The sequence below is a fragment of the Biomphalaria glabrata genome, chromosome 18 (genome assembly GCF_947242115.1).
Source record: "Biomphalaria glabrata chromosome 18, xgBioGlab47.1, whole genome shotgun sequence".
Classification (NCBI taxonomy): Eukaryota; Metazoa; Mollusca; class Gastropoda; family Planorbidae; genus Biomphalaria; species Biomphalaria glabrata.
Genome location: NC_074728.1, coordinates 19,217,857 through 19,245,109, shown reverse-complemented (window position 1 = coordinate 19,245,109; position 27,253 = coordinate 19,217,857). Strand labels below are relative to the sequence as shown.

At 36.3% G+C, this 27,253-nt stretch overlaps 2 protein-coding genes across 4 annotated transcripts in view; one reads left to right on the top strand and one right to left on the bottom strand.

The window, feature by feature from the left end:
* Positions 1-319: 319 nt before the first annotated feature.
* LOC129923880 (uncharacterized) lies at positions 320-10,842 on the bottom strand. Of its 2 annotated transcripts, XM_056016674.1 has the most exons (5): positions 10,703-10,842; positions 9,062-9,199; positions 7,124-7,219; positions 1,845-1,926; positions 320-718 (listed from the first exon to the last, which is right to left on the bottom strand). In XM_056016674.1, the coding sequence occupies exons 1-5, from the start codon at positions 10,782-10,784 to the stop codon at positions 493-495; spliced, it is 624 nt and encodes a 207-aa protein (XP_055872649.1). In that variant the 5' UTR covers positions 10,785-10,842; the 3' UTR covers positions 320-492. The 2 variants fall into 2 exon arrangements, with proteins under 2 accessions (XP_055872649.1, XP_055872650.1); XM_056016675.1 differs by lacking the exon at positions 1,845-1,926.
* A 1,195-nt stretch (positions 10,843-12,037) lies between these two features.
* The window catches only part of LOC106077735 (uncharacterized), a 38,918-nt gene continuing 23,702 nt past the window's right edge, over positions 12,038-27,253 (top strand). For both annotated transcript variants that reach the window (XM_056017848.1, XM_056017849.1), the window contains exons 1-9: positions 12,038-12,105; positions 13,964-14,067; positions 15,205-15,329; positions 16,253-16,359; positions 17,310-17,468; positions 17,625-17,762; positions 24,928-24,986; positions 26,048-26,170; positions 26,747-26,928. In XM_056017848.1, the coding sequence (XP_055873823.1) occupies positions 14,004-14,067; positions 15,205-15,329; positions 16,253-16,359; positions 17,310-17,468; positions 17,625-17,762; positions 24,928-24,986; positions 26,048-26,170; positions 26,747-26,928 (957 nt within the window). In that variant the 5' untranslated portion in view covers positions 12,038-12,105; positions 13,964-14,003. The remainder of the gene's footprint in view (positions 12,106-13,963; positions 14,068-15,204; positions 15,330-16,252; positions 16,360-17,309; positions 17,469-17,624; positions 17,763-24,927; positions 24,987-26,047; positions 26,171-26,746; positions 26,929-27,253) is intronic.

The window sequence follows — 27,253 nt, the reverse complement described above, 5'->3', positions numbered from 1 at the left end:
CATTTTTAAAATGAAATACGCAAGCACCGAAAAAGCGGTCAACCAGCCTGGCAGTATTAACTATTATTTGTTAAAATTTAAACTATAGAACAAAAATCCTATCCTACACAATAAGCAAAGTTTTCCACTAAATCTCCGAATGTGATAAATGTTCCGTTTAGGGAAAAGTTTGGAAAACACTGCGTTTCAAGATAAAAAAGAGTCCGCCCAACTCTGAGCCAGTGTGTACCCCTTTTATAATTTGTATAATGCTAAGTACCCCTCGCTCCCCCCCCCCACCCCCCACCCCAAACCACACTACTTTACTAACAGAACATTATAAATGGGTATTTGACCAAAATCTGCATAGTTAATGAGATGCAACGCGTACCTCCTCCAAAGTCTTCCCGTACCCCTGGGAGGGGCACGCGTACCCCACTTTGGGAAACACTGCTGTATGTGGCACCTAACATACGTTGGCGGTAAGAAAGGGAGAGTACTCTGTTGTTCTTTTTAAATGGTCATCACAGCGGTTTTTTTCTCCTCAGGGACCTCGCTGTCAGAAGCAGAATCAGCGTCGAAACGAACCCGGCTATTGCTGACCGGGGGAAAAGGGGTTTCCACAGCTTGGACAGAGCTGGAGACATCCCTGCTGCTGACACGGTCCTCCTTGATAAACTTCCGTTTGCACTCTTTGATAATGTGCTGTAGTCTGTATTTTGAGCATGGGTTAGCTGGTCTGCAATAAAAGAGCAACAACGAAATGCTGAACGGAGGAACCAATGAAATGTCGGTATGTGATAAAGCGATACAAAACTTTATTAAACTTCCCTAGTTTTACGTGAAAATTCGTAATAATTGAATATTTATAACTTGGGATTAAACATAGATCCATGCTATTATTTCATAGTCTCGGTAAAATAAAACAGACTCGACTGTCATGTACTTAATTACATGTAGATATTTCTTTATGTACTATATTTCTCACTACTATTTCTATTAATTTATGATAGACTGAATAACTTCAGTTTACTGACATATATAGTGTCAGAGCTACGCGCAAAACACTACTGACTTTCTGACTGATTTATTTATCAAAGGATTTCATCAACTGTCGTACGGATTGCTTGAAATTTAGTGTATTGGTTCCTGTTGCCTCTAAGGTTTTTGCTAAACTTCGGGTTTGACGCAGGGGGAGTGGATTAGTTAAAGTAATACTAGAATTCACTGGCGCAAAGCATCCAAGCCTGGACGTGTGACGAGGGGTGGGCGGGGGGCGTTATAAAGCGAGTCGTGCCAATTCAAGTCAAATATCTATGTCAGAGAAAGTTACGATGCACATGGTGAAAATAAAAATAAACATTTGATTTAAGAGAGAGAAAAAAAGAGAGAGTGAGAGAATGAGAAATAAAGAGAGAAGAGAGAGAGATTGCGAAAAAGAGAAAGAGATAGAGAGAAAGAGAGGAAGAAAGAGAGAGCGAGAAAGAGAGAGAGAAGGAAAGGGAGAGAGAAAGAGAGAAAAAGTGAAAGAGAGAGAAAGAGAAAAAGAAAGGGTGAAAGAAAAGAAAGAGAGAGAGAGAATGAGAGAGAGAGAGAAATGTATAGAGAAAAAGAGATAGTGGGAGAGAGAAAAAGAGAGAGAAATAATAAGATAGATAGAAAGAGAGAGACAAAGAAAGAGAGAGAGATAGAAAGAGAGAGAGAAAGAAATGAGAAAGAGAGAGAGATAAAGAAAGAGAGAGATAGAAAGAGAGAGAGAGAGAGAACGAAATGACAAAGAGAGAAAGAAAGAGAGAGAGAAAGAGGGAGGGACAAAAGAATAGACAAGCGTTTCTCTTTTGACACCAACATGATACTTGACCTACATGTAGACAATAATGGTTGCAATTAGTAACCCAAACATTAAGATGACCAGGAGCGAAGACCATAAGGTATCTTCTAGAGATTCTACAGAAACACAAGATAGATCAAAGTTACTCCAAGGCTGTGTATCCACATAAGAAGTGGCAAATGGACAGGATCGTGCTCCGAGGTGTTTAGTTTCACCGTATGATATATATATATGCTGTATATGGCTCCTTTTGTCTCGAAAGGCAATGGATGCGCCCAAATGAGTCACTGGTTTTGGCTTAATCTTGAGACGGGGCAGAATCTGGTGTGGCTAATCAAGCCAATTCTAGACATATATGCTGTATATGTATGTATATATATATGCTGTATATGTATGTATATATATATGCTGTATATGTATGTATATATATATGCTGTATATGTATGTATATATATATGCTGTATATGTATGTATATGTATATGCTGTATATGTATGTATATATATATGCTGTATATGTATGTATATATATATGCTGTATATGTATGTATATGTATCAAAGGCAGGTACATCTATGGAACAACCAGATAGACCTGTTAACTACCTCACCCTAAGGTCAATGCTAGTCAACAATCACAAAGAGGAGTGGCTCAACCAATGGGCATCAGGAAACACAGGCAGAGCCATGTACAGAGAAATTACTACGCCTAACAAACTGGACAGTATTAACTTCCTCCCCCGCAAAGAACAATCTACAATCTTCCAACTAAGAACAGGACACACACCACTATTAAATTACCACCTGAACAAAATAAACTCCACACAACTACCCCTTTGCAGACATTGCGCCCACCCCTTTGAAACCGTAAACCATATCCTCTTTGAATGCCCCTCCCTAATCCACCTTAGGCAGACCCTTCTTCCACTACAGCCCAACATAACCAACACCATGTACGGCAGTGCTGCACAACTGAAGAAAACAGCACACTTTTTTTCCTTGGCACAGTCTGCAAAAGAGCTCACAGCTCAGCAGCAATAAAGCCGGCTAGAAGAAGAAGAAGAAAGTATATATATACAGTGATTTTTAGCGGCCCCCGTAAGGGGAAAAAGCCGCTATTAGGTTTGTGCAAAATGTCCGTCTGTCCGTCTGTCCGTCTGTCCGTCTGTCACACTCAGATCTCGAAAACTAGAAGAGATATGAAAAATATTATTTCATCATTAAATCCGGCTTGAAAAATTTAGGTGCAACGGCTACTTTTGGTTTTCTAAAAGCAAACCGTTTAATTTATAAAATTAATTATGCAAGCGATTTTTTTCATAAAAATACACCAATTCTAAAACAATTACGTAAATGTAAGGGAGGCAATGTTACAATATGCTAACAAAGATGGACAATTTTTGTGTATTTTCAGTATCACTAAGTCAAATATATTTTTAAAATGTACAGGAAATGTTTACAACAAATACAAATAATAGTTAAAGACGTTTTTTCTGGTCAACTAGCTGCTAAAATTAAAAGAAAACATTTCTGTTTGTTTATAAAGGCTAATAATGCACTTTGTATGTAAATATCACGCACATTTTTTTAAATGGACTTTTTATGCAGCGATTTTCGTGCAGTAGCGTAACGTCGCAACATGATCAGGTGCTAAACCAATTCCTTAAACTTTTTTTAAAAATCAGATTTTATTTATTTTTTGTTTAGTGCCCCCATCCGAATAAAAGAAGCTTATTTTTGTGCGTTTTGTCTGTTGGTCGGTCTGTCCGTCACGATTAGATTTAAAAAACTAGAACTCTAAAAGCTATTGAAAATCTAATTTACCCTTTAATGTTCCTCCCATAACATCTCAATAGTTTTAAGTATCTAAAATTGATTGTTCCGGATTTTTTTGTGCAAAACTAATCAACGCCAACAAATGTTTGTTTGCTCTTCTAACTTATATTACATTCAATTTCCATGCTTAAACGTTGCAAAAACACATTATCAATAATATGTTGTTCCGTTTTTTATGTAAATAGCATATTAATGCTAAATCATAATCTCTATACTGACTTATATTTCATTAATTGTAAAAATGTTCCAGATATTGTTTTATAAAACATGAATTATGCGTAATGATTGTTTGAAATCGCATAAGGCTTTTAAAAAAAGTAATTTACTAGAATTGATTACTGAAAATTACTTTTTAGACATTTAATTTTCTTGTAAAACATAACATAGAAGTTTTGTAATCGATAAAGAAAGTTCCGGATTTTGTTTCTTACAAATCGTCGCCAGAAATTTCCGAATTTATTTAAAAATCTACTAACGCCAAATAATTGTTTCAACTCCCTCTTCTAATTAATAAACAAATAATCTTCTCATTTACGAAATAATGTTTTTACGGATTTTTATGAAAAATATTTTAACTCACTACTCTCTTACAGTACATTTAACTTTCTACCTAAAACATTAAAAAATCTAATTATCGTTAATATTATGTTCCGATTTTTAAGGAAAACAGAATCCAAACACCAAAGTAAGGTATGAAAATCTCTCCACGTGGCTGTAGAACATCTAATTTTTATACGAGACCATCCAAAAAATTTAATTAACGGTATTACATTTATCTGAAATTCTGTTTTTCTTTTACTATTTATACAAACATCCGGAACAATCTATTATATAAACTTTTCAATTGTGTTCATACCTAAAAATTATTGCGATGTTTTGAAACGTAAAATAAAGGTTAATCAATTTTTAATAACTTTTAGTTGTTTTTTTTTATATCAAGATAAAGGACAGACCGACTGACAGACAAAACGCAAAAACAATGTGGCTTTGATCCTTTTTAAATAATATCTATTAGAACTCAGTGCACCAATGTCTATGAACCCTCGTTAAATATCTCGTGTAAATAAAGAAATTTTTTTTTTATGGTACCGGTACTAGCCTATTGTGAGGTAATGGAATTTTTTTTCTTTGACGTCATATGAATGGACTCTTTAAATATAATGTTAAAAGAACGCACTCGGTGCGCCAATGTCTATTAACCCTCGAAAAAATGGCTTGTATTAATGAAAACATATTTTAGTCTAACTAAGCCGTGTGACGTAGTGTTTTTTTTTCCTTTGACGTCACATGGAATGAATTCTTTAAATGAAATGCTAAAAGAACGCACTCGGTGCACCAATGTCTATGAACACTCGAGAAAGGGCTCGTGTTGATAAAGGTGATTTTTAGTCTAGCTAGGCCTTGTGACGTAGTGTTTTTTTTTTCCTTTGACGTCATATGGAATGAATTCTTTAAATGAAATGCTAAAAGAACGCACTCGGTGCACCAATGTCTATGAACACTCGATAAAAGGCTCGTAATGATGAAGGCGATTTTTATTCTAGCTAGGCCGTGTGACGTAGTGTTTTTTTTCCTTTGACGTCATATGGAATGAATTCTTTAAATGAAATGCTTAAAGAACGCACTCGGTGCACCAAAGTCTATGAACACTCGATAAATGGCTCTTATAGATGAAGGCGATTTTTAGTCTAGCTAGGCCGTGTGACGTAGTGTTTTTTTTTTCCTCTGACGTTATATGGAATTAATTCTTCAAATGAAATGAAAAAAGAACTCGGTATAGTAATGTTTATTAAGCCTCGTTATGTGACTCGCGTTTAAAAAAGGAATGATATCTTGATTTAGATCTAATCTAGATTTTTTAAACTAGATCTAGATTTTTATTACAGTATATCTAGATCTGGATTTATATTCTAATTAAAATTATTTTAGAGTCTAGATCTAGAATTTCTAGATCTAGTTTAGACTAAAATAGACTAGATTAAGATGTAGAATTTCAATTTCTAAACTTAAAGTGTAAAAAAAAAGTGTAGATTTTCATTTCCAAACGTTTTGATCAATATTGTAATGTTTTAATATACTAAAACTAATCTACTATTTTTTTATTAAATTTAAATTTAAATTTATGGCAAATGAATCTTTGAAACATTATTACTTTTGACCATCGGATGGCTGCCTGGTCGTGCGGTTTGCGCGCTGGACTGTCGTTCAGATTTATGGATGGCCCAGGGTTCAAACCCTGCCCGCTCCCATTATCTTCAACTCTGAAGGAACATCCGAAACGTGTAAAACATTTTACATCAAAATTAAATCACCTCTTGAATATTATTTGCGAATATGCAGATCCGACAGGGATCCGACTTCGACGGGGGCCGCCTCTGAGTTTGTGTAACACAAACTCTCTTTGTAATCTTGTTTTGTTACGGTACGCCGGCGTACCGGCACTTTTTTCAATGTAGGCAAAAATTATAATATTTTCTTGTATTTTCACGTTTATTATTAATTTATTAGTAGTTAAAAGTTAGGCGATTCATCACTGAGTACCGGTACATGCTTTTTTTTTTTTACAAAGGACACTGTATCTATATATACTTGAAGCATAGACAACTATATTCCTGTGATATAGTAACTATAGTTTAATGTTTAAAAAAAATGTTGTAGCTATTGTAACATGTTCTGATAACTATTGCTTGATGGATTAACTATTGTAACGACTTCATTATGTGATAATGTGAAGGTATGATTGTATCATTATTTGATTGTGTTTTGATAGGTTTTAATAATGACTTTATTATAAAATGACTTAAATTTGTGATGGTTGGATTGCGTGATGGATTAAGTCTTGTAATGACTTCTTTAACCGATGGTATGATTTTATGATGGGCTTATTTATTAGTGGCTTATTATTTCAAAGTTATTATTATGGGCTTATATAAATCTTCTACACTTTATTATAAATAGAATAATGATAGGCATTTAGATCTAGACCTAGAAAAAGATTCGCATAATGTTCCTTAAGTAACGTCTGGATTTTATAAGACATATGCAGAGCGGACAAATGTATTTCATAATCCTCTTCTTTTTTTTTTAAAGTGACGTCTATGTTTTATAAAATTTGATGAAACAATAAATTATGAAACGCTTGAATATTATAATGCCTATATGCGGAAATACACAAAGACGCATGTTTACACTTGCCAATTTTTTTTACTTAAAAAGTTATAACGGTCAAACTAGAATTTCCCACCGCGGGGCGAACGAGCTAGTAATTCCCTCTCGGCGATATGTATTAACTGTTAAATTTTACAGGCAAATTTTTAGAGCCGTTTTTTTTTGAGATAGCCATGTGTCCACAACACAAGTTTTAGGATCAATGTTTAATGTTTATTAAGGTTAGTGTTAATTTAGTGTTAAATATTATGGATAGTTGTTATTTTTCAAAGTCGAGTGTAAGCCAGAGAGATGGACTAAAAAAGGGACTCACCTGGACAGCGACCAGTCACATTATCAACACAGTCCGCCCCACACACTTTATAACAGTCTCCGAGGCAGTTGATGCCATATTCGTGTTTTTCACACGCTAAAAAGTGTCAACATTCAAAATGTTCAAACATGATTCGGTCAGATACAATTAACATTAAATTATAGCTTTTATATAGCGCTACTTTCCTGCTTATAGCATTCTCAGAGCGCTATGGTCCAATCTCATTTGTGAGCCAGTGGGGGGAGGGGGTATCTGCGAGAAGGTTTTCCGTGCTGCCTTTGGGGGCTCAGTAAACACAGCTCTGATCGAGTTCGGTGTCGAAACTCGAGCTCCCCCTCCCCCTTCATCGGTAGCCAAGCCAAGCGTACTTAGCCTCTAGACCACGCCTCTCCTTATAGATCTATGATATACATACAGATTATACAATTCGATTGCTGTTGTCATTATCAGCTTCGTCTGACGCCTTAGCCAGTAAGTTTCAAGCCAGAGGGACTCATCAGTCATTGCCGGCTACCCACCTAGGAGACGGAAGACTTTGACCTTGCAAATATGTCCAACCATGGAAAAGGTTTCGGGAGTCAGCTTCTTCTTTAATCGTGTACACTCCCAGGGGAGCATAGGGCCGCAACCACAGCTCTCCACCGAACTCGGTTCTGAGCAGCTTTCTACATCTGCGCCCATGTCATTCCAGTACCCTCAGCTTCACTGATGACTGACCTCTTCCAGAATTGCTTGGGTCTGCCCACTTTCCTCTTTCCTTGTGGGTTCCAGTCAAGTGCCTGCCTTGCAACACTGGTAGCTGTTTTTTGCAGGGTGTGTCCTATCCAGCTCCATTTTCGTTTTGTGATGTCTTGGGCTATGGGCTTTTGTCTAGTTCTCTCCCACAGATCGATAGTAGTTATCTTTTCTGGCCACCTAATTCCTAATATTCGGCGTAGGCATCTGTTAACAAAGGTCTGGAGCTTTTCCATATTTGGGAGTCAGCATTGAGGAAAAAAATCAGAAGCCGGTGACCCTTAGGCAGCACTCATTGCTACACCCTGACAGAGCCTGAGAAGCCGATGACCTCATACTGTATCTGCACTTGCTGTTCCTTTGGATGCATCAGCTGCGTGAAGAGAGGGAGGGATCAAATGTGCGGATGATATGGTCCCCACCACGGCTAATCCCAGGTAAATACACAATCATCCATGAACATGATCCAAAGTCGCTTTAACAACATCTCACTCTTGTAAAACCTTCAAGTTACAGCTTAGCTACGTTATTGTGGTTTTTTTTTAATGTATTAACTGTTTTACTAATCAAACAAGCAAAATATAAAATAAAAACCCTCAAAAAATAGATTATCTAAGTAAAAGAACTCCACATTCACAATCATATATCTAAATAATGTAAGAATTATTTCCTTTTTTCGAACTCAACGAAAAAAAATTAATAACCGCTATTTAATTGACTAAATGGGTAAATTTTTTTTTTATTGATTCATGTTATCTCAATATCGATAGATAGCTATGTGAAATTTCAACTTAATCCGAGAATGGGAAGTTAGAGAAATAACTTGTTGAAAATTAGCACCTGACAGAGTGCGTTGATATTGGTTTGCAAAAAGAACACAAATTAGGATTAGTAATTCAATCATAATACAGTGTATATGTGCGTTCCTCTTTCAGACCTTGCGATCTATAGGGCAGACGTCATTATTGACAGGGTGTCATGTGCCCAGCACGACGACCAACCGCCTTGCTTTCCCCAACTAAAGTCAGGTACCCTAAAGAGCTGGGTGGACTCAGGGACGCCCTAAATATCCAGAAATTCAAAATCCTAGTCTTCACCGAAATTCAAACCCAGGACACCAGGTACGGAAGCTAAGCTCTTAATCACTCAGTCACCACGCCCCCAATTCAAGGAATATTTAAAATTAGAAAAAAAATTACTTACCCGTTTCACAGGAGCGTTCTGGGTTCTTAAAACCGGACTTGCATTTCTGACAACTGCCATCGACCTTGTTACAGTCTGATTCACAGTTGTAACATGTCAAGGAGCATTTAGGGCCCCAAAAGTAGCGTTCGCACGTCTCTGAATACAAAGGAGACAAAAGGAAAAAAAAGCTGCAGGTAAAGGTGTGGTCCTTAAAAATGATATAATCAGCACCTAGTGCGCAAATTAACTTTTTTTTCTACGCGATATTATGATATATATTTGGTCATTATGAGAATAACTCACTTGGTAACAAAGGAATGTTACCATTTTATGGTGTAAACGAGTCCATTCAATACAAAGCCAACTAATCTAGGGGTGTCATGTATGATTGTCAAACATTATTTTATTTAATTATTATCAAAATATGTATTGGGTCAAAGTTGAATTTCAGACCTAATTAGCCAGGTTTTCCACGGGATTTTCCAATCACGCGGCGAGCATGCACCTTACGCAGTAAGATGTCATTTCATTGGTTGTTTGTCCGAGACTAGAACGAGATCCTGAGATAGCGTGGTTTGGCTCAGTCGTAGGTGGATTTTCATAAGAGCAACACGCTTATTGTTCTTCAGTCTCGTATTGATATTCAGAAAGTGTAGTCGCATTTTTCATTTAGAATCCAGTAGTGATATTTTTGAATGTTTCATTTAGATACAGTTTATTTTGTAAAATACTGTACATATTGTGTACCCAAGTTTTAAATTAAAAGTTTCTGTATTTGAATTTATTAGTAAATATCTAGATCATCTTATTGGTTGACATCTTCGAATAGAATCCTCGGCATCACGGTTGTGAGATCTCAGCACCATCCGACAAAGAGGCAAAGTTTTTTTTTTAAAGATCCCTCCTGTAAAGATCTTTTCACCATGACAAGGGGTATGCCTACAGACTGAAATATTGTATGGTCCCAAGCTAGAACAATGTCCTCTACCATTCCTCCTGTCCTGCATGTGGTTTGCGCTAGGTCGTACTTAATTGAAGGGACATCCAACACATAAAAGGAACCCTAACCTATATTCACGTAACTTCATGAAAAGAAAAAAAAACGCTAAAATTTGGATGAGTAGACACTGCACTACATTAAACGAAAAGAAAAAAGTAAAGTTCCCCTTTCAGACCTTGCAATCTATAGGTCAGATGTTGTAAAGGTCATCTGTTTCTTTTGCCCGTGGTTAACGAGGGTGTTATGTGGCCAGAACAACGACCAACCAACTTTACTTTTCCCCAATTAATGTCAGGTACCCATTAGAGCTGGGTGAAATAAGAGGCACCCAAATATTACAGTCTTCACCAGGATTCAACCCAGGAGCCTCGGTTCGGAAGTCAAGCGCTTTATCCGTATTTAACAAGATAATATATTTTACTTAATTCTATGATTGCAACTACATGATTGGATGGCTGCGTAATCGTAAGGTATATGTTTTTTGACAGTTGCTCCGATGATCACGGGTTTGAACCCCAACCGCTTCCATGCCACATCGTTTTCGGGAGATTCAGGCTAGGGTGTAATAATCATCAGATCTGAAGGAACCTCCGAAACACCTAAAACAAAACATTCAAGCTGATTAAAAAACAAATTGTCCAAAACATTATTAGACTCACGTTTAGCTGTCATGATTATCGAACTCGCGACTTGACTAGAGACCATAGTCGTCATCACTTGAATGATTGTCGAGAGCTCCATGGTTTCATCCGTTACGTCAGCTACAAAATGATAAGACAATTATACAAAGCTTGTATCAGCTCACTCTGTCTTGTCTCTCTGTGTGGTAAAATTTTTTTTACAAGTTATTTTTCTCACACCAATACTCAGATCAAAATTAAACCTTGCATAACAATTCATTGGAGTAGACAAGACATGAATCAAATTGTAAAATATTCAATTAGTCAATTAATTACTGGTAATTTATTATTGTATTTGAAACTAACACGGGAAATCCTTCTGTAATTACAAATCTGGCTTAATATGTAGAGTTGTTTTTTTTCCATCGAATTATTGTACACGGTTCCGCAAGATTGTCGGTGCCGAATGTCAGTGATTATGGACGTAAGCACTCCACTGCCTTTAAAATGATTCCTAATGGCATTGCATCTCAAATAGCCTCTGACAACTCCTGGTCTTGACATGCGGCTCAGATATTGTACAAACTTTGTACCAGACAGATAGAGTTGATATGGTCTTTTTAAATCCAGTTGAATATTTTGAATATTTTTTTTTATATCAGCAAAGTAATCTAAACTAGACATCTAGATACCTGGTTTTAGCAAAGCTGCCATTAAAAAACTAATTCCATAAGTTACATTTTGTAACATTTCTGTATTTAAAATCTAGACCTATAAATCTTCCCAAGTTGCCCTTAGAACTCTAGAATCTAGAAAAGCTATAATGAATAACCTAGATCGAGAATACGAGGTTCACTATTAGACCATTTTAGCTAGAACCAAGAGTGGCAAGAAAATGAAGAATGCTAAATTGCTAGCGAAAGCATGATTCATAGAAATGGAATAGGAAATAGGCCTACATTGGCTAGATCGACAATATTGATCTAGATCTATGATAATATTTTTAGCACAATAAAATTCATCAATCTTTATAAGGTGCTATTGCCAGATCTAGATAGTTCTATAGAAAGTGTTACAGCAACCTAATATATAGATCTAAGTTCATTTTAGTGTTACCAAAATAAAACGTCAATATTAGTTTCGTGATCTCATTTCAATTTTTAAATAGCCATGATACCACAGAGAGTCAGACACAGACCTATATATATATGTCTGTGGTGTCATACTTATAAATGGTTCACATAGTTCAGTTTTTTTTTATCATTGAATGGTGCGCATTTTTGAAAGAGAGCACATTTCGATCTTGAAAGTGTTCGCGCACAGCCACACACTGTTACTGGCATGAGTGCACATCCATACTATGTATAAGGAAGACTTTTTAGATCGTTCTTTAAAGTCATAGACGACATAGATCAATTATAGGCTTCGTCATATCTCTTCAGGTCTAATTAGATGTCACAGATTTTAATTAAACCAGGTCATTGCGATCCATAAATATTTCGATTCATTTTTTTGATGGGAAATGTTTTTGTTTGTAATGTAAATAAATCTAGATCTAGCAGAAATCTAAAATCGGTATACCCTAAAATCTATATTACTTAAGGATCTATTAATACTTTACTAAAATTTAGTGACCTAGACTAGAGTTTTAATGACTCTATTTATTACAGAAAATGTTTTCATCAAACAAAAGACTACGAGAGACTGTCATAAGATCAAAACTAGATTGGTTTTAGATCTAGACCTAGACTGTCATTAGATCAAAACTAGATTGGTTTTAGATATAGAACTAGACTGTCATTAGATCAAAACTAAATTGGTCTAGATCTAGACCTAGACTGTCATTAGATCAAAACTAGATTGGTTTTAGATCTAAACCTAGACTGTCATTAGATCAAAACTAGATTGATCTATATCTAGAGGTCTAGACCTAGACTGTCATTGGATCAAAACTAGATTGGTCTATATCTAGACCTAGACTGTCATAAGATCAAAACTAGATTGGCCTAGATCAGGACCTAGACTGTCATTAGATCAAAACAAGATTTGTCTAGATCAGGACCTAGACTGTCATTAGATCAAAACTAGATTTGTCTAGATTTTGACCTAGACATTTATAGAGAGTATCGAAGGCTGTTCTTGACTAGATTTTGATCTGGTCTACAAATGTAGATTTAGTTTGATCTAGGTCCAATCAACCATATTGTCTAGTGATAACTATTGAGTTGCTTAAAATGTATTCAGCATAATCGCTTGATGTTGTCAGCCTTCCTAACGAGGAGGTGTCGCGGGAATCAGTAGCGGATAATCTACTGCCATGAGAGATGAGGACGAAGAGACACAAAAAATCTTAACTGGAGTTTTGTGACTGAAACAAAACATACCATGTCCTCGGTGTTAATGTTTGGTGCCTTTAATCGCGTAACAAATAATTGCATCATTTAATTTAAAAAAAAAAATGTTTTTGTAAAACTTAAATCTAGTAGTGTTAAAACGAGGCCGCCTGATTCCATAAACATATGTAGCTTGGGGTTTGCTTTTAATTAGGTTTTCAATGGATCTGTAGCTGATAGCTAACTTTATATAGGCAAGCCTAACCCTAACCCTAAGAAATTCATATAATTTATTCATTTTAAAATATTTTTTTAAAAATCTATTGCAAACAGACCGGCAACACGTACAGGTCACTAAAATTACTACAAATTCTTAATCTTTGGACTTTAAGACATTGCTTACATAATATATATATATATAGCTCACATATTAAGATTTCTTCTTCTTATTCTTCATCGTTCTCATTGTTATGTTGGAGTGTTCCTATGACTAGACCAATACATGAGATGAACTGCGCAGTGGTTTCCAATTCAGGGAGCTCTCCATATAGTTTCCTTTCTATTGGGGTGATTTGGGGCCAATGTCTTATACGGGCCTCTTGGTAAAGAGAGCAGTTTTGGAGGACGTGGTCGGCATTCTCTGGTGATACTCCACATGGGCAGATTTCACTGGTTCCAATTTTGAGCTTCCGGTACACGTGTTATCTCATTCTGTTGTGTCCGGTCCTGAGTCGAAAGATTAGACGTTGGTCTTGTCGGGATAGCTTATAGTAAGCGTCATCTTTTTTGTGATATTATATTAAGATATATTAGTACGGATATAAGTTACTTAAATCATCTTAATTTTATTAAATCGCTACTAGTTAATGGGATAAAATCTAGAAAAGCGAAAAATTGTTTAAATTTTTTTTCTCCGAATTTTTAATTTAATGTGACAAAATGCAAAATTGTGTTCTGATGTTTTTAGCTGATGGTACTAAATACATATATACAACACACTGTTTCTGATGGAAATGTTTCTTCTCTCGTTACTTATTATTGTATTAATTCTTGTCACAGACTTTATTAAAGGTAAGCATTGAAAACAGGGCAGGGTGTAATTATAGTAGAGAGAACGCATACTTTGGCAGAACTGGGTTGTTGTTTTTTTAGAGTGAACCAGTTATCTAATGTACGAAGCAATGTCATTGCCTTAATTAGCGAATTTTGTAAAGCAAATTTGTTTTACTTACTCTGTCTGCTGTCTGGTACAAATCTTATTCACGCTATTTCTTCCATTTCCTATACTCGGATCTAGTTGAAACTTTGCACAATTATTCATTGTCAATGATCATCTAGCTAACGTCAGTTAACCATCTAGCCTGGCCTAATTATTTAGTTGCAACTAAATGTTTTTTTCTTATACAAAAGGGGAGATAAATCTTGGGGTACTGGGATATATTGTGGTAAAAGTGCATTCCTTCCTTTTTTTAAAAAAGTATTTTGTTACGTTAGTTTCCTTGTAGATTTTAGACGTTCCACAACACATGACTATCAAACTCCCAGCCTCACTCAGTATTACAGTCACGCATCCAAATATTTAATAAAGTTTCTTGATCGCGTCAAATGAATTTTTTGAACATTAAATTCCAAACCAAATACAGCACTCTGGTCCGGGTTAAAAAAAAAACAAAAAACAAAGAGAGTTAGACACACACATAATAACAATGAGTTGTAATGCAAATGATGTCCTTCGATGAATTCGTTCCAGGACGTGGTCATCCAACAATTTTCTTGTAACGAAAAACCTCAAAGTCTCTCTACACAATCTTGATCTATACAACACACAAATAAACTGGAGAAATAAGGTTACTGTTTACAAAGCTTATATCAACTCACTCTATCTCTCTGTCTGTCTGTCCAAAAATTTGTAGAAGGTTATCTCTCTGACACCTAATCTCGGATAAAGTTAAAAATTTTGCACAATTATTTCTTTTACCTGACTAGACAAGAATCAATAATTAAAAAAATAACTATTGGAAATAAATTACCTTAGTTGTTCTAATTCAGGTTGTTCCCTTTGTTTAAAATGTATTTAATGCTTTTTTTAATTAAATGAGCTTAACTAATTGATATAAGTACACTTAATTATAATCTTTGTTTGTTTTGTTTTTTCAACGTATTTTTTTATGTTGTTCTTTTTAACTTTTTTTTGTCTACTATTGTCAGGCCAGAAAACACATTTAGGCAAACTGTTTATTGTGTCCGTGCCGAAGATGATGTCAGAGCCTCAGCCGCTGTTTGGTACGCCCTGTGTTTTGTTTCTGTTGAGCACACCACTTTCTGATGTTCAGGTGTGTACGGCCATACGTAATCGACAAATGAGTCCTATAGAACAAGTTAATAATATTTAGATCGCTCATTAAAACGGCATCGCGATTAGCGCTTTCGGATCATGGTGCGTGTTGGGAGAGGAGATTGAATACGCGCTGTATTGGTCATCATCTGCCCCATAGATCGCTAGGTTTGAAAGGGAAAACTTTACTTTTTACTTGACTTAATATTGGTCAAAGCTGCCCACAGGTTGCGACGTCACAAGTCAGTAATCAGGCCTTCTATAACGATTGGCCTCGGTACAACATACTATCCCTTCTATGAAAAAACAAAGCGCAGGTCAAATAAGTTCGATTAAGAATGGTCTAGTCTAGGACGTACAAGTACCCTTTCACACCTTGCGATCTTTGGGGATGTATGATGTTAAGGTCATCTGTTTCTTTGGCCAACGGTTAGCGAACAGGTTGTCATGTGGCCAGCACAACGACCAACCGTCTTCACTTTCCCCAACTAAAGTTAGGTACCCATTAGAGTTGGGTGGACTAAAAGGAGCCCTTTTCATCTCTGCGTGAGGTCCCTTCTGGGGCATAGGCCACTAACCAGCTTTCTCCAGGCATCTCGGTTCTGGGTGAGTCTCTCCAACTGTTCCCACGTCTTGCCCATCTGATTCCAAATCGCGGCGCCATGTATTCCTGGGCCGTCCCCTTAGAATCCCGAAATTCAAAATCCCAGTCTTCACCGACATTCGAACGCAGGATTCCATGTTTGAAGCCAAGCGCTTAACCACTCAGACACCGCGCCTCCTTACCCTGGAGAAACGCTAACTACAGATTGACAAACGCTGGATTCATGCTAGAGATGAGATTTGCATTTTTTTAATTTTTTTTTTTTTAAATATTTAAATTTTGGCCTAAATTTGACACCTGTATTTATTTATCTTCAGGTTGCAATAGAAAGTCATTGGTACCAGGAGAAATCTCAACTTCTCCGAGACTCTATCAGGCTGTCCCCTTTCGTAGTCTATGACTATACACTCAACAGAACTTTTAAGTAAGACTCTTTTAAAAGATTTTTTTTATGTGCACAGTTTGAAAAAAAGAAATCAGAACCCATTTAACTAAATTAGAAAAATGAAATATCTATGTTAGCCAGATTTTTTAATGCGTTTAGTTTCATTGTTTTAATATTTAAAAAAAGCCAAAATTCAACTATATTAGATTTTTAATTGTTTTGCCAATTTTATTATTTTACAAAGCTTATATCAACTCATTCAGTGTGTCTGTTTGTCTGTCTGTCTGATAAAAATTTTGTACACGCTATTTTCCCCATTTCCTATTCTTGGAACCTTTGAAACATTGATCAATATTTTCATTATCATAAGTAAAATATTAATCAATCAAAATTAACCAATCAATTAAGTTTGTTTGATATAGAAAAAAGGAAATAAATCTTACATTACTTAGATATATGGCTTTTAATGTGTAGTTGTATTTCTTATGTAAGCGTTGTTTTGTTTTAAGTATTTTTTTTTATTTTGCATGTTAAATATTATAAAGGCTGTCTCTTCTATTTGAAAGATTAAGGTTGAGTGCAGTGTTTCAAATTACTACTCAAACCTAGTTATGTCCCGCATATTTTGCTATGTCTTATGCATACAATGTCTTTGTTCGCAGGTGGTCAATTTAAGTTTTCTTTTGGACTTCTGCGTATGCCTTTAGCTAATTCTTTTCTTTTGGTTTCAAATATGTGTTCTGGGGCCTTTATGCTGTCAGCTACTTTACTTCAATGCAGTTAGGACGTAATGGCGCCGAGTTGATCTTCCGTTTGTGGTGTTCCCCCTTTGAGGGTGCGATCCTTGGTGGCTGCCTTGCACGCACTACCGTATATCAGGTCCTGATGTTTTCAGTCTACATACATGTGTATTTTATTTTTACATTTGCTATACAATATATTAACTATAACTAATATATTAATCATTCGTGTAAAAAATCTTTCTCCAGTCATCAAGAAGATTTTGGATTCGTTCATTCATTTAAACTGGAGGCTAATAAGGCCTTTTCATTGGTTGTAACCATGATAGACAGCGTCAGTTCCATAGCAACGATGATGGCTGTTCCGGTGGATAGTTGGGGGAAAGTCTATTTTGCTGTCACACTTGGGTGAGTCAGGTAGGCCTATTGTAAGAGATTATTTAGAACATAAGTGTTTAGGTTACTGATAAAACAAGCATACAGACTAATAAGCAAGATAGATATGGATTGAGTTTTGTATAGAATGAAATTGTTTAAATGTATCATATGAATATATACTCGCAGGCATCGAATCTCTATAACAGTCGTCACCCATAGAGGTCCAAATTTGATTTTCGTTCGGTCCTCCAACAAAAACTTTCATCTGGTCATTAACAGCCAAGAACCTGGCATGCATCAGATGTACACCATCTCTACAGCAAAGTGAGTTAATCTTGTGTGCGTCTAAACCAGTGGTTCCCAAACTTTTTTGTCTCGTAGACCCCCTAACATGTTTTCCGGTTTTCGGTAGACCCCCTGCTTAACTATTATTTTAATTTTGTAAATGTAACAACTCAATTTTTTAAAACTGTTTTTAAACTGTATTTATGTGAATAAAAGTAAAACAAATTATCATGAAGCACATGTTAATTGGTATATATACAAGTTAAAACGAAGCAAAATAAAATTTAATAAGTTTTACATGAAAGTTTGAAGTAAAAAAAGAAGAGTACAAAGCACATCAGTGGGAAGGATGGGCCTGATGCTTTGATACTAACATATCAATGTTGGGCTTCCATTTAGTTAGGCTTAATCTTCAATCTCCTCAGTTAGTGATGTCCAGTTTGTTTCTTGTATTTAGTAGACGATTGGTAACAGTGCTGAACCCTCCTTCCACAAGATAAGAAGATGGAAAAGCAATTAGAAACTTTCTGATGATATTCCATAATATGGGATACGTATCGGGTATTTCTTTTGGAAGCCAAAAGAGCTGATATCCTTTTTTAAATTGTACTTTCAGTTCTTCATTAGTACTTATTCCTAGAAGTTCTTCTTGCAATGCTACATCATCCTCTTCTATAATATCAACATATGGATCGATAATCCACTGAGGTATTACCATATTCAGAATATCCTCAAATCTAATTTTAAAATCAGAATATAGGGAATTCAAATGCACATAAATGGAAATGTCCTCCTCCTGACATTTTGTGTGTTCTAAATTTGGAAATTTGGGAAAATTCGCCACGACCAACGTTTTGCTTCATTAATTTTATTCTTGCAAGATTATGGACTTTGTTTTGATCTAATTCAGGTTATCCCCTTGTTGCTGCAAGTTAACTTCATTAAATTTCTGAAATAAGTCTGTCAAATTGGCAATGTCCGATTTCCGCTTAATTAAATTTTGTTTTAAAATTGAATCTTTATCATGCAAGAACTCTGAAACAGTGTCAAAAAGAGAAAAAAATCTAGCCATCATAAGCCTTTCGACAACCATCGAACTTCAGTGAAAGTTCTCGTAATTTTCTTCACACAATTGAGCAAATAATCGAGTATTCAAAGCGTTGGCTCGGATTCGATTAACAGCAGTAATGACAAACTGAAGAGATTCATGCAATCTGACACTGAGATTTTTAGCAACTAAATGTTGTCTATGGATAACGCAGTGTATTGCTAACACGCCGGGTACATTTTCTTTTAAAAGGCTCACAAATCCTCGGTAGCGTCCAACCATTGCAGGTGCTCCATCTGTTGCTACTGATATTCTATTTCCTAAAGGGATCTCTTTTTCTTTAAAGTAGTCCTTCAAAACTTTCAGTATTGATTCGCCTTTTGTCTCAATGGCCAAAGTTTTTGCAAATAGAAGTTCTTCGTGGATTTCTTGATCCATAATAAAACGAAAATATGCCAATAATAATGCTTCATTACTAGGCAAGGTTGACCCGTCCAGCTGTATAGAGAAGCATGTGGTTTGCAAATATTTACACAAGAAGTTTTCAGTGTCATAACTCATTTCATCTATTCGTCTTTGAACTGTGTTGTTACTTAAAGGAATTCTTTTAATGATATCAGAAGCAGGCTTGTGTAAAACAGTTTGTAAGACTTCTGCAACGGCAGGCAAAATCAATTTTTCACCAACAATGTCAGGTTTTCCGGATTTTGCTATCAGTCAAGAAATATTGTCAGATGCTCGTAAACCTCTTCTCTTGGAGATGTCGAACATTGTGTCCACTGTAGGTCTAGTCTGAGATCTATCTTCACTGTAGGTCTAGTCTGAGATCTATCTTCACTGTAGGTCTAGTCTGAGATCTATCTTCACTGTAGGTCTAGTCTGAGATCTATCTTCACTGTAGGTCTAGTCTGAGATCTATCTTCACTGTAGGTCTAGTCTGAGATCTATCTTCACTGTAGGTCTAGTCTGAGATCTATCTTCACTGTAGGTCTAGTCTGAGATCTATCTTCACTGTAGGTCTAGTCTGAGATCTATCTTCACTGTAGGTCTAGTCTGAGATCTATCTTCACTGTAGGTCTAGTCTGAGATCTATCTTCACTGTAGGTCTAGTCTGAGATCTATCTTCACTGTAGGTCTAGTCTGAGATCTATCTTCACTGTAGGTCTAGTCTGAGATCTATCTTCACTGTAGGTCTAGTCTGAGATCTATCTTCACTGTAGGTCTAGTCTGAGATCTATCTTCACTGTAGGTCTAGTCTGAGATCTATCTTCACTGTAGGTCTAGTCTGAGATCTATCTTCACTGTAGGTCTAGTCTGAGATCTATCTTCACTGTAGGTCTAGTCTGAGATCTATCTTCACTGTAGGTCTAGTCTGAGATCTATCTTCACTGTAGGTCTAGTCTGAGATCTATCTTCACTGTAGGTCTAGTCTGAGATCTATCTTCACTGTAGGTCTAGTCTGAGATCTATCTTCACTGTAGGTCTAGTCTGAGATCTATCTTCACTGTAGGTCTAGTCTGAGATCTATCTTCACTGTAGGTCTAGTCTGAGATCTATCTTCACTGTAGGTCTAGTCTGAGATCTATCTTCACTGTAGGTCTAGTCTGAGATCTATCTTCACTGTAGGTCTAGTCTGAGATCTATCTCCACTGTAGGTCTAGTCTGAGATCTATCTCCACTGTAGGTCTAGTCTGAGATCTATCTTCACTGTAGGTCTAGTCTGAGATCTATCTTCACTGTAGGTCTAGTCTGAGATCTATCTTCACTGTAGGTCTAGTCTGAGATCTATCTTCACTGTAGGTCTAGTCTGAGATCTATCTTCACTGTAGGTCTAGTCTGAGATCTATCTTCACTGTAGGTCTAGTCTGAGATCTATCTTCACTGTAGGTCTAGTCTGAGATCTATCTTCACTGTAGGTCTAGTCTGAGATCTATCTTCACTGTAGGTCTAGTCTGAGATCTATCTTCACTGTAGGTCTAGTCTGAGATCTATCTTCACTGTAGGTCTAGTCTGAGATCTATCTTCACTGTAGGTCTAGTCTGAGATCTATCTTCACTGTAGGTCTAGTCTGAGATCTATCTTCACTGTAGGTCTAGTCTGAGATCTATCTTCACTGTAGGTCTAGTCTGAGATCTATCTTCACTGTAGGTCTAGTCTGAGATCTATCTTCACTGTAGGTCTAGTCTGAGATCTATCTTCACTGTAGGTCTAGTCTGAGATCTATCTTCACTGTAGGTCTAGTCTGAGATCTATCTTCACTGTAGGTCTAGTCTGAGATCTATCTTCACTGTAGGTCTAGTCTGAGATCTATCTTCACTGTAGGTCTAGTCTGAGATCTATCTTCACTGTAGGTCTAGTCTGAGATCTATCTTCACTGTAGGTCTAGTCTGAGATCTATCTTCACTGTAGGTCTAGTCTGAGATCTATCTTCACTGTAGGTCTAGTCTGAGATCTATCTTCACTGTAGGTCTAGTCTGAGATCTATCTTCACTGTAGGTCTAGTCTGAGATCTATCTTCACTGTAGGTCTAGTCTGAGATCTATCTTCACTGTAGGTCTAGTCTGAGATCTATCTTCACTGTAGGTCTAGTCTGAGATCTATCTTCACTGTAGGTCTAGTCTGAGATCTATCTTCACTGTAGGTCTAGTCTGAGATCTATCTTCACTGTAGGTCTAGTCTGAGATCTATCTTCACTGTAGGTCTAGTCTGAGATCTATCTTCACTGTAGGTCTAGTCTGAGATCTATCTTCACTGTAGGTCTAGTCTGAGATCTATCTTCACTGTAGGTCTAGTCTGAGATCTATCTTCACTGTAGGTCTAGTCTGAGATCTATCTTCACTGTAGGTCTAGTCTGAGATCTATCTTCACTGTAGGTCTAGTCTGAGATCTATCTTCACTGTAGGTCTAGTCTGAGATCTATCTTCACTGTAGGTCTAGTCTGAGATCTATCTTCACTGTAGGTCTAGTCTGAGATCTATCTTCACTGTAGGTCTAGTCTGAGATCTATCTTCACTGTAGGTCTAGTCTGAGATCTATCTTCACTGTAGGTCTAGTCTGAGATCTATCTTCACTGTAGGTCTAGTCTGAGATCTATCTTTAAGTGTTTGGAAATACTTCAAGTCTTTATCCATTTTATCTGGGTGGCATCGTTTCAGATGATTCTCCAGTTTAGATGGTTTGATGGCGTCATTACACAAAATTTTGTTACATAAAAGGCACATAGGTAATAGCTTGCTGGATGAGGAAGGAATGAAGCCAAATTTCAAATATTCAATATTATACTGTCTACATTTCTTTCTAGATTCGGCCATGTTAAATATCAGTTACCTGTAGACATAATTAGGATATTTTAAAAAGTTATTAAAATAAAAAACTTTCGATTCGCACAAGACGATTTCACCAGGATTGAAAGTTAAAGAATTAGCTAAGGTAGGCGTACAAATAAAGTATCAAGGTAGGCGTACAAATAAAGTATCAAGGTAGGCGTACAAATAAAGTATCAAGGTAGGCGTACAAATAAAGTATCAAGGTAGGCGTACAAACAAAGTATCAAGGTAGGCGTACAAACAAAGTATCAAGGTAGGCGTACAAATAAAGTATCAAGGTAGGCGTACAAACAAAGTATCAAGGTAGGCGTACAAACAAAGTATCAAGGTAGGCGTACAAACAAAGTATCAAGGTAGGCGTACAAACAAAGTATCAAGGTAGGCGTACAAACAAAGTATCAAGGTAGGCGTACAAATAAAGTATCAAGGTAGGCGTACAAATAAAGTATCAAAGTAGGCGTACAAATAAAGTATCAAGGTAGGCGTACAAACAAAGTATCAAGGTAGGCGTACAAATAAAGTATCAAGGTAGGCGTACAAATAAAGTATCAAGGTAGGCGTACAAATAAAGTATCAAGGTAGGCGTACAAACAAAGTATCAAGGTAGGCGTACAAATAAAGTATCAAGGTAGGCGTACAAACAAAGTATCAAGGTAGGCGTACAAATAAAGTATCAAGGTAGGCGTACAAACAAAGTATCAAGGTAGGCGTACAAATAAAGTATCAAGGTAGGCGTACAAACAAAGTATCAAGGTAGGCGTACAAATAAAGTATCAAGGTAGGCGTACAAATAAAGTATCAAGGTAGGCGTACAAACAAAGTATCAAGGTAGGCGTACAAACAAAGTATCAAGGTAGGCGTACAAATAAAGTATCAAGGTAGGCGTACAAATAAAGTATCAAGGTAGGCGTACAAACAAAGTATCAAGGTAGGCGTACAAATAAAGTATCAAGGTAGGCGTACAAACAAAGTATCAAGGTAGGCGTACAAATAAAGTATCAAGGTAGGCGTACAAATAAAGTATCAAGGTAGGCGTACAAACAAAGTATCAAGGTAGGCGTACAAATAAAGTATCAAGGTAGGCGTACAAATAAAGTATCAAGGTAGGCGTACAAATAAAGTATCAAGGTAGGCGTACAAATAAAGTATCAAGGTAGGCGTACAAACAAAGTATCAAAGTAGGCGTACAAATAAAGTATCAAGGTAGGCGTACAAATAAAGTATCAAGGTAGGCGTACAAATAAAGTATCAAGGTAGGCGTACAAACAAAGTATCAAGGTAGGCGTACAAATAAAGTATCAAGGTAGGCGTACAAATAAAGTATCAAGGTAGGCGTACAAATAAAGTATCAAGGTAGGCGTACAAATAAAGTATCATGTGTGTTGGAAATAAAAGAAAATAAAAGTGAGGTTCTGCAGTTGTCAGGAAATAACTACCCCATCCATGAGAGCAAATGTATAGCATCGTATTATTCATTCTAAGAAATCAATGCACATAAAATAAAACTAATAACATCATAAAAAATATTTCTTTTATTATAGTGAAAAATAGTCCTAATAGGATAAGCATCAATGTTTTACCATGCTAACGTCTGCATTATTTTAAGTTTCAACATCACTGCCATGTATGGCAATCTGAACATAAACAAATAAAATATACTTTATAAGATAGTAACGTTCAATGTTGTACCAAAACAAAGCGCACACTTGGACAATTAGTCAAGGAAAAAACAACATTGATAGGTAAGCTATACAGATTTTAAGCAAAAAACAACCACCTCTGTTTCATGATTTAAAAAATGAACCTTTAAGTTGTAAATTTTACATGTAATGCTAAAGAGAAACTGTTGTACGAATGTATAGTTTGTGCAATATCCTACAAATTGTTTGCTCTTATAATGTATTGTAATGTGTAAGGCACAATTGTAAAACAAATTTCCTCACGGATAATACAGATTATTATACTATATTATTACTATTAACATTTTTTTAAATAGAATCTTGAAGTCTTGAATAGGTTTACTCTACAGAGCTCAATAACCTTCAAATGCCACATTTAGTTTCAATCCACTCTTCAGTTGAACTAAATAATCACTATCTCTACCATCAGACTCAAACAGCTGGTAATCACTTACCACAATCCCTTTTCTACAATAAAAACAATATTATTAAGTCTTATTGACATTTTATTTATTCAAATTTAATTATATCCACTCTGTCGTTCTCTTAGGTCAGAATTAGTAAATGTTAAAAAAATAAAAAAATTAGCAGTGCATTCGTCAACGAAACAATAAAAAATCGGCGATTGCAGGCATAGCCCGGTGACTATAATTGTGTAATGGTTTTAAATGGAATCCATTAGCGTAGACCCCCAAAAGCATCTCATAGACCCCCAATTTCTTCCGTGGACCCCCTGGAGGTCGTCGTAGACCCCTGGGGGTCCATATGGACCACTTTGGGAATCACTGGTCTAAACAATATAGGGAGTCTGTGTGTTATCTGAAAGTACTAGTCTGTTTGTCCCACAATAATTGTGTGTTGGTATGGCACTCGATAACTGTGCGCTGATATGTCACACGATTATTAGGAGTTTGCATGTGAAACGATAGTTGTGAGTTTGTAAGTCACACGATAATTATTTTGAGTAGGTATGTCTTACGATTCTTGTGAGTTTCAATGTCACACGATAATTATTTTGAGTTGGTATGTCCCACGATTATTGTGAGTTGTATGTACCACGATTAGTGTGAGTTTGTTTGAATTCCGAGTTAATGAATCACAAGGGAATTTCGACCAAGAGTTTTAATGTACTTATCTATTATTTCAAACAGGAGCCAGGCTTTTGTTTTCGCTACTTGCAATAGTTCTAGGGATATTGGAACTCTAACAGGTATAATTAATTTTCTTTTCGGTTTGGTTTAAATTTCCCTACTACTATGTGATAAATTTTCGTCAAGTGAAATTGTTTCCTATTGCAATTGGTTACGTCTGAATACTCTTGCATCACGGACTTTCTGCAAAAGATATCAAAGTTCTTAGGATGACTGTCTGGTCGAGCGGTATGTCATTCGTTCGTCTTGATGGGCCACGGGTTCATACCTTGCCAACTGCCAGGGCCAGCATTAGGCCACTGCAGCCTATGTGGCCACTGTGAGCCCCACACTTTCATAGGCCCCGCGCTAATTCTACGTGAATATTACTAAATTAAACAATTATAACTTATACATGAAAACAAGGTTTCTGCTGCATCCTAATTTTCCAGGCCTCCTAAAATCTCCTAAAATTGCAAAATATACGAAAAAGTTCTGGAAATCTCCTGAAATTATTTAAAATCTCATGAAAACTCATTAAAAACTCCACAAAAATAGATAAAATTGTCATTTTGGGTGCCAATCATACATGCGATTAAAAAAAAAATAGGTATTGTCAGCTTTCATTGAATAAAAATTTATTGCAAAGACGAATATATTTTCTAATACAAAACCTTAATTTTGACATTTTGCTTATCCCTACCCAGGCTAGGCCCTGCGCAACCCGATTCGCATAGAGGCCGGCCCTGCCCACTGCCATCACTCATCTTCCAGCGAGAAGTTTGGAGGCCCTAGGCGAACTGAAGTTTGTGGCCCCAAATGAAATAAAGCAAATAAACAAAAAATATACAGCATTAAAAACAAAATTGTGTACTCCAATAATATTGAAGACAACTTCCGCCATTTCTTCTCTAAATAATCGGAGGCCCTGAGCGGCTACCTAGTTTACCTATACCTAAAGCCGGCCCTGCACCCAGCCACACATCCTGTCTCTCCTTCTGTCTCTGTGTGTAAGGTAAATGTTCATTGATACGATTGCACTTTATATAAGCGTTTGTTGTTTTTTTTTAAAACATAATTTTTTAAAATGTGTTTCTTGTTTTCAGTGTTTGTTTGTTTGATTTTTTTTTTGACTGTTTAGGAACTAAGTTCTCTGGTGAGCTGGAGTTCGGGTTGATTTCAGGAAACTGTAATGCCAGCACATTGTCTCACGTTTGTAATAATACCAGCATATTGAAATATGGATTTGGAGACATTGCTGCAGGTAAATTATTAAGTCAGATGTTTTCTTTTAGCCACTCAATAGTAATTAGACATATCAGCCACCTGGGAGACAGTAGCACATGACAGAGAATCATGGCGTCTCGCTGTGAAAACTGGCGTACAAATGGCTGAGGACAAGAGAACTGCGCTGGCAGAAGAAAAGCGCCAGAGAAAAAAAGCAAGGCTAATGACATCATCTCCAGCTGAAATAACCTGCCCAGTGTGCAGCCGAACATTCTCACCAGTCACACGAGGAGGTATAAAACCCCTGTGCAAAGCCATCAGCTCCCTGGATGACAAAAAATTGTCATCATCGAACCATGATGGACAAACTATAAAAGACATATGAGTCACACCTGCAGTAGTGCTTCTGATTTCTTACAGATAAATAATGGAAATAAATTTGCAGTAGTCCTGCACTTTATTTCATATTCATTAAATAGAGAATGGGTTTGGTATAAAAAAACGTTTACACAATTTTTTACCTGACAGACAGACAAACAGACATAGTGAGTTGATATCAGCTTTATATAAAAAAAATATGTCCATTTTTTTCTTGATCTCTCCATAAATTTAGAAATGCTTCTTCCGTACGAGACGTATGGCCGCGAATTCTTGACCTTCGATGTGGTCAAACCTTCGTCCGGCTCATTTTACTTCCTGGTGGCCGGCGAGGATGATACAACAGTGGTCATAACTGGAGGCTCAACAACCAAGTCGGACAGCTTTCATCTGCCGACCAGTGGGAGCTGGGTTGAGGTAAGGCTAGAAATAAACAGACGTTGTGAATCAGGTATGATAGTGTTTCTCTCGTGACGTGTCTGTCCAGGTACATTGGTGCAAAGCCTCAAAGACAACCTCACATTAACACTTAATTATTTGATGTATTAGTTAATTTTTGAATTTTGTAATTTAAAAAATGACCAGTGACAAATACGGTAAAATTGGATTTTAGTTTAGTTTTTAATACTTAAACGTGACGAGAGAGAAAGTGAAAGAGAGAGAGAGAGACATTACATACAACTTAAAGCTTTTCCACATTAAAAATAAAATAACCAGTTTCTAGCATGGTAGAGAATGAATA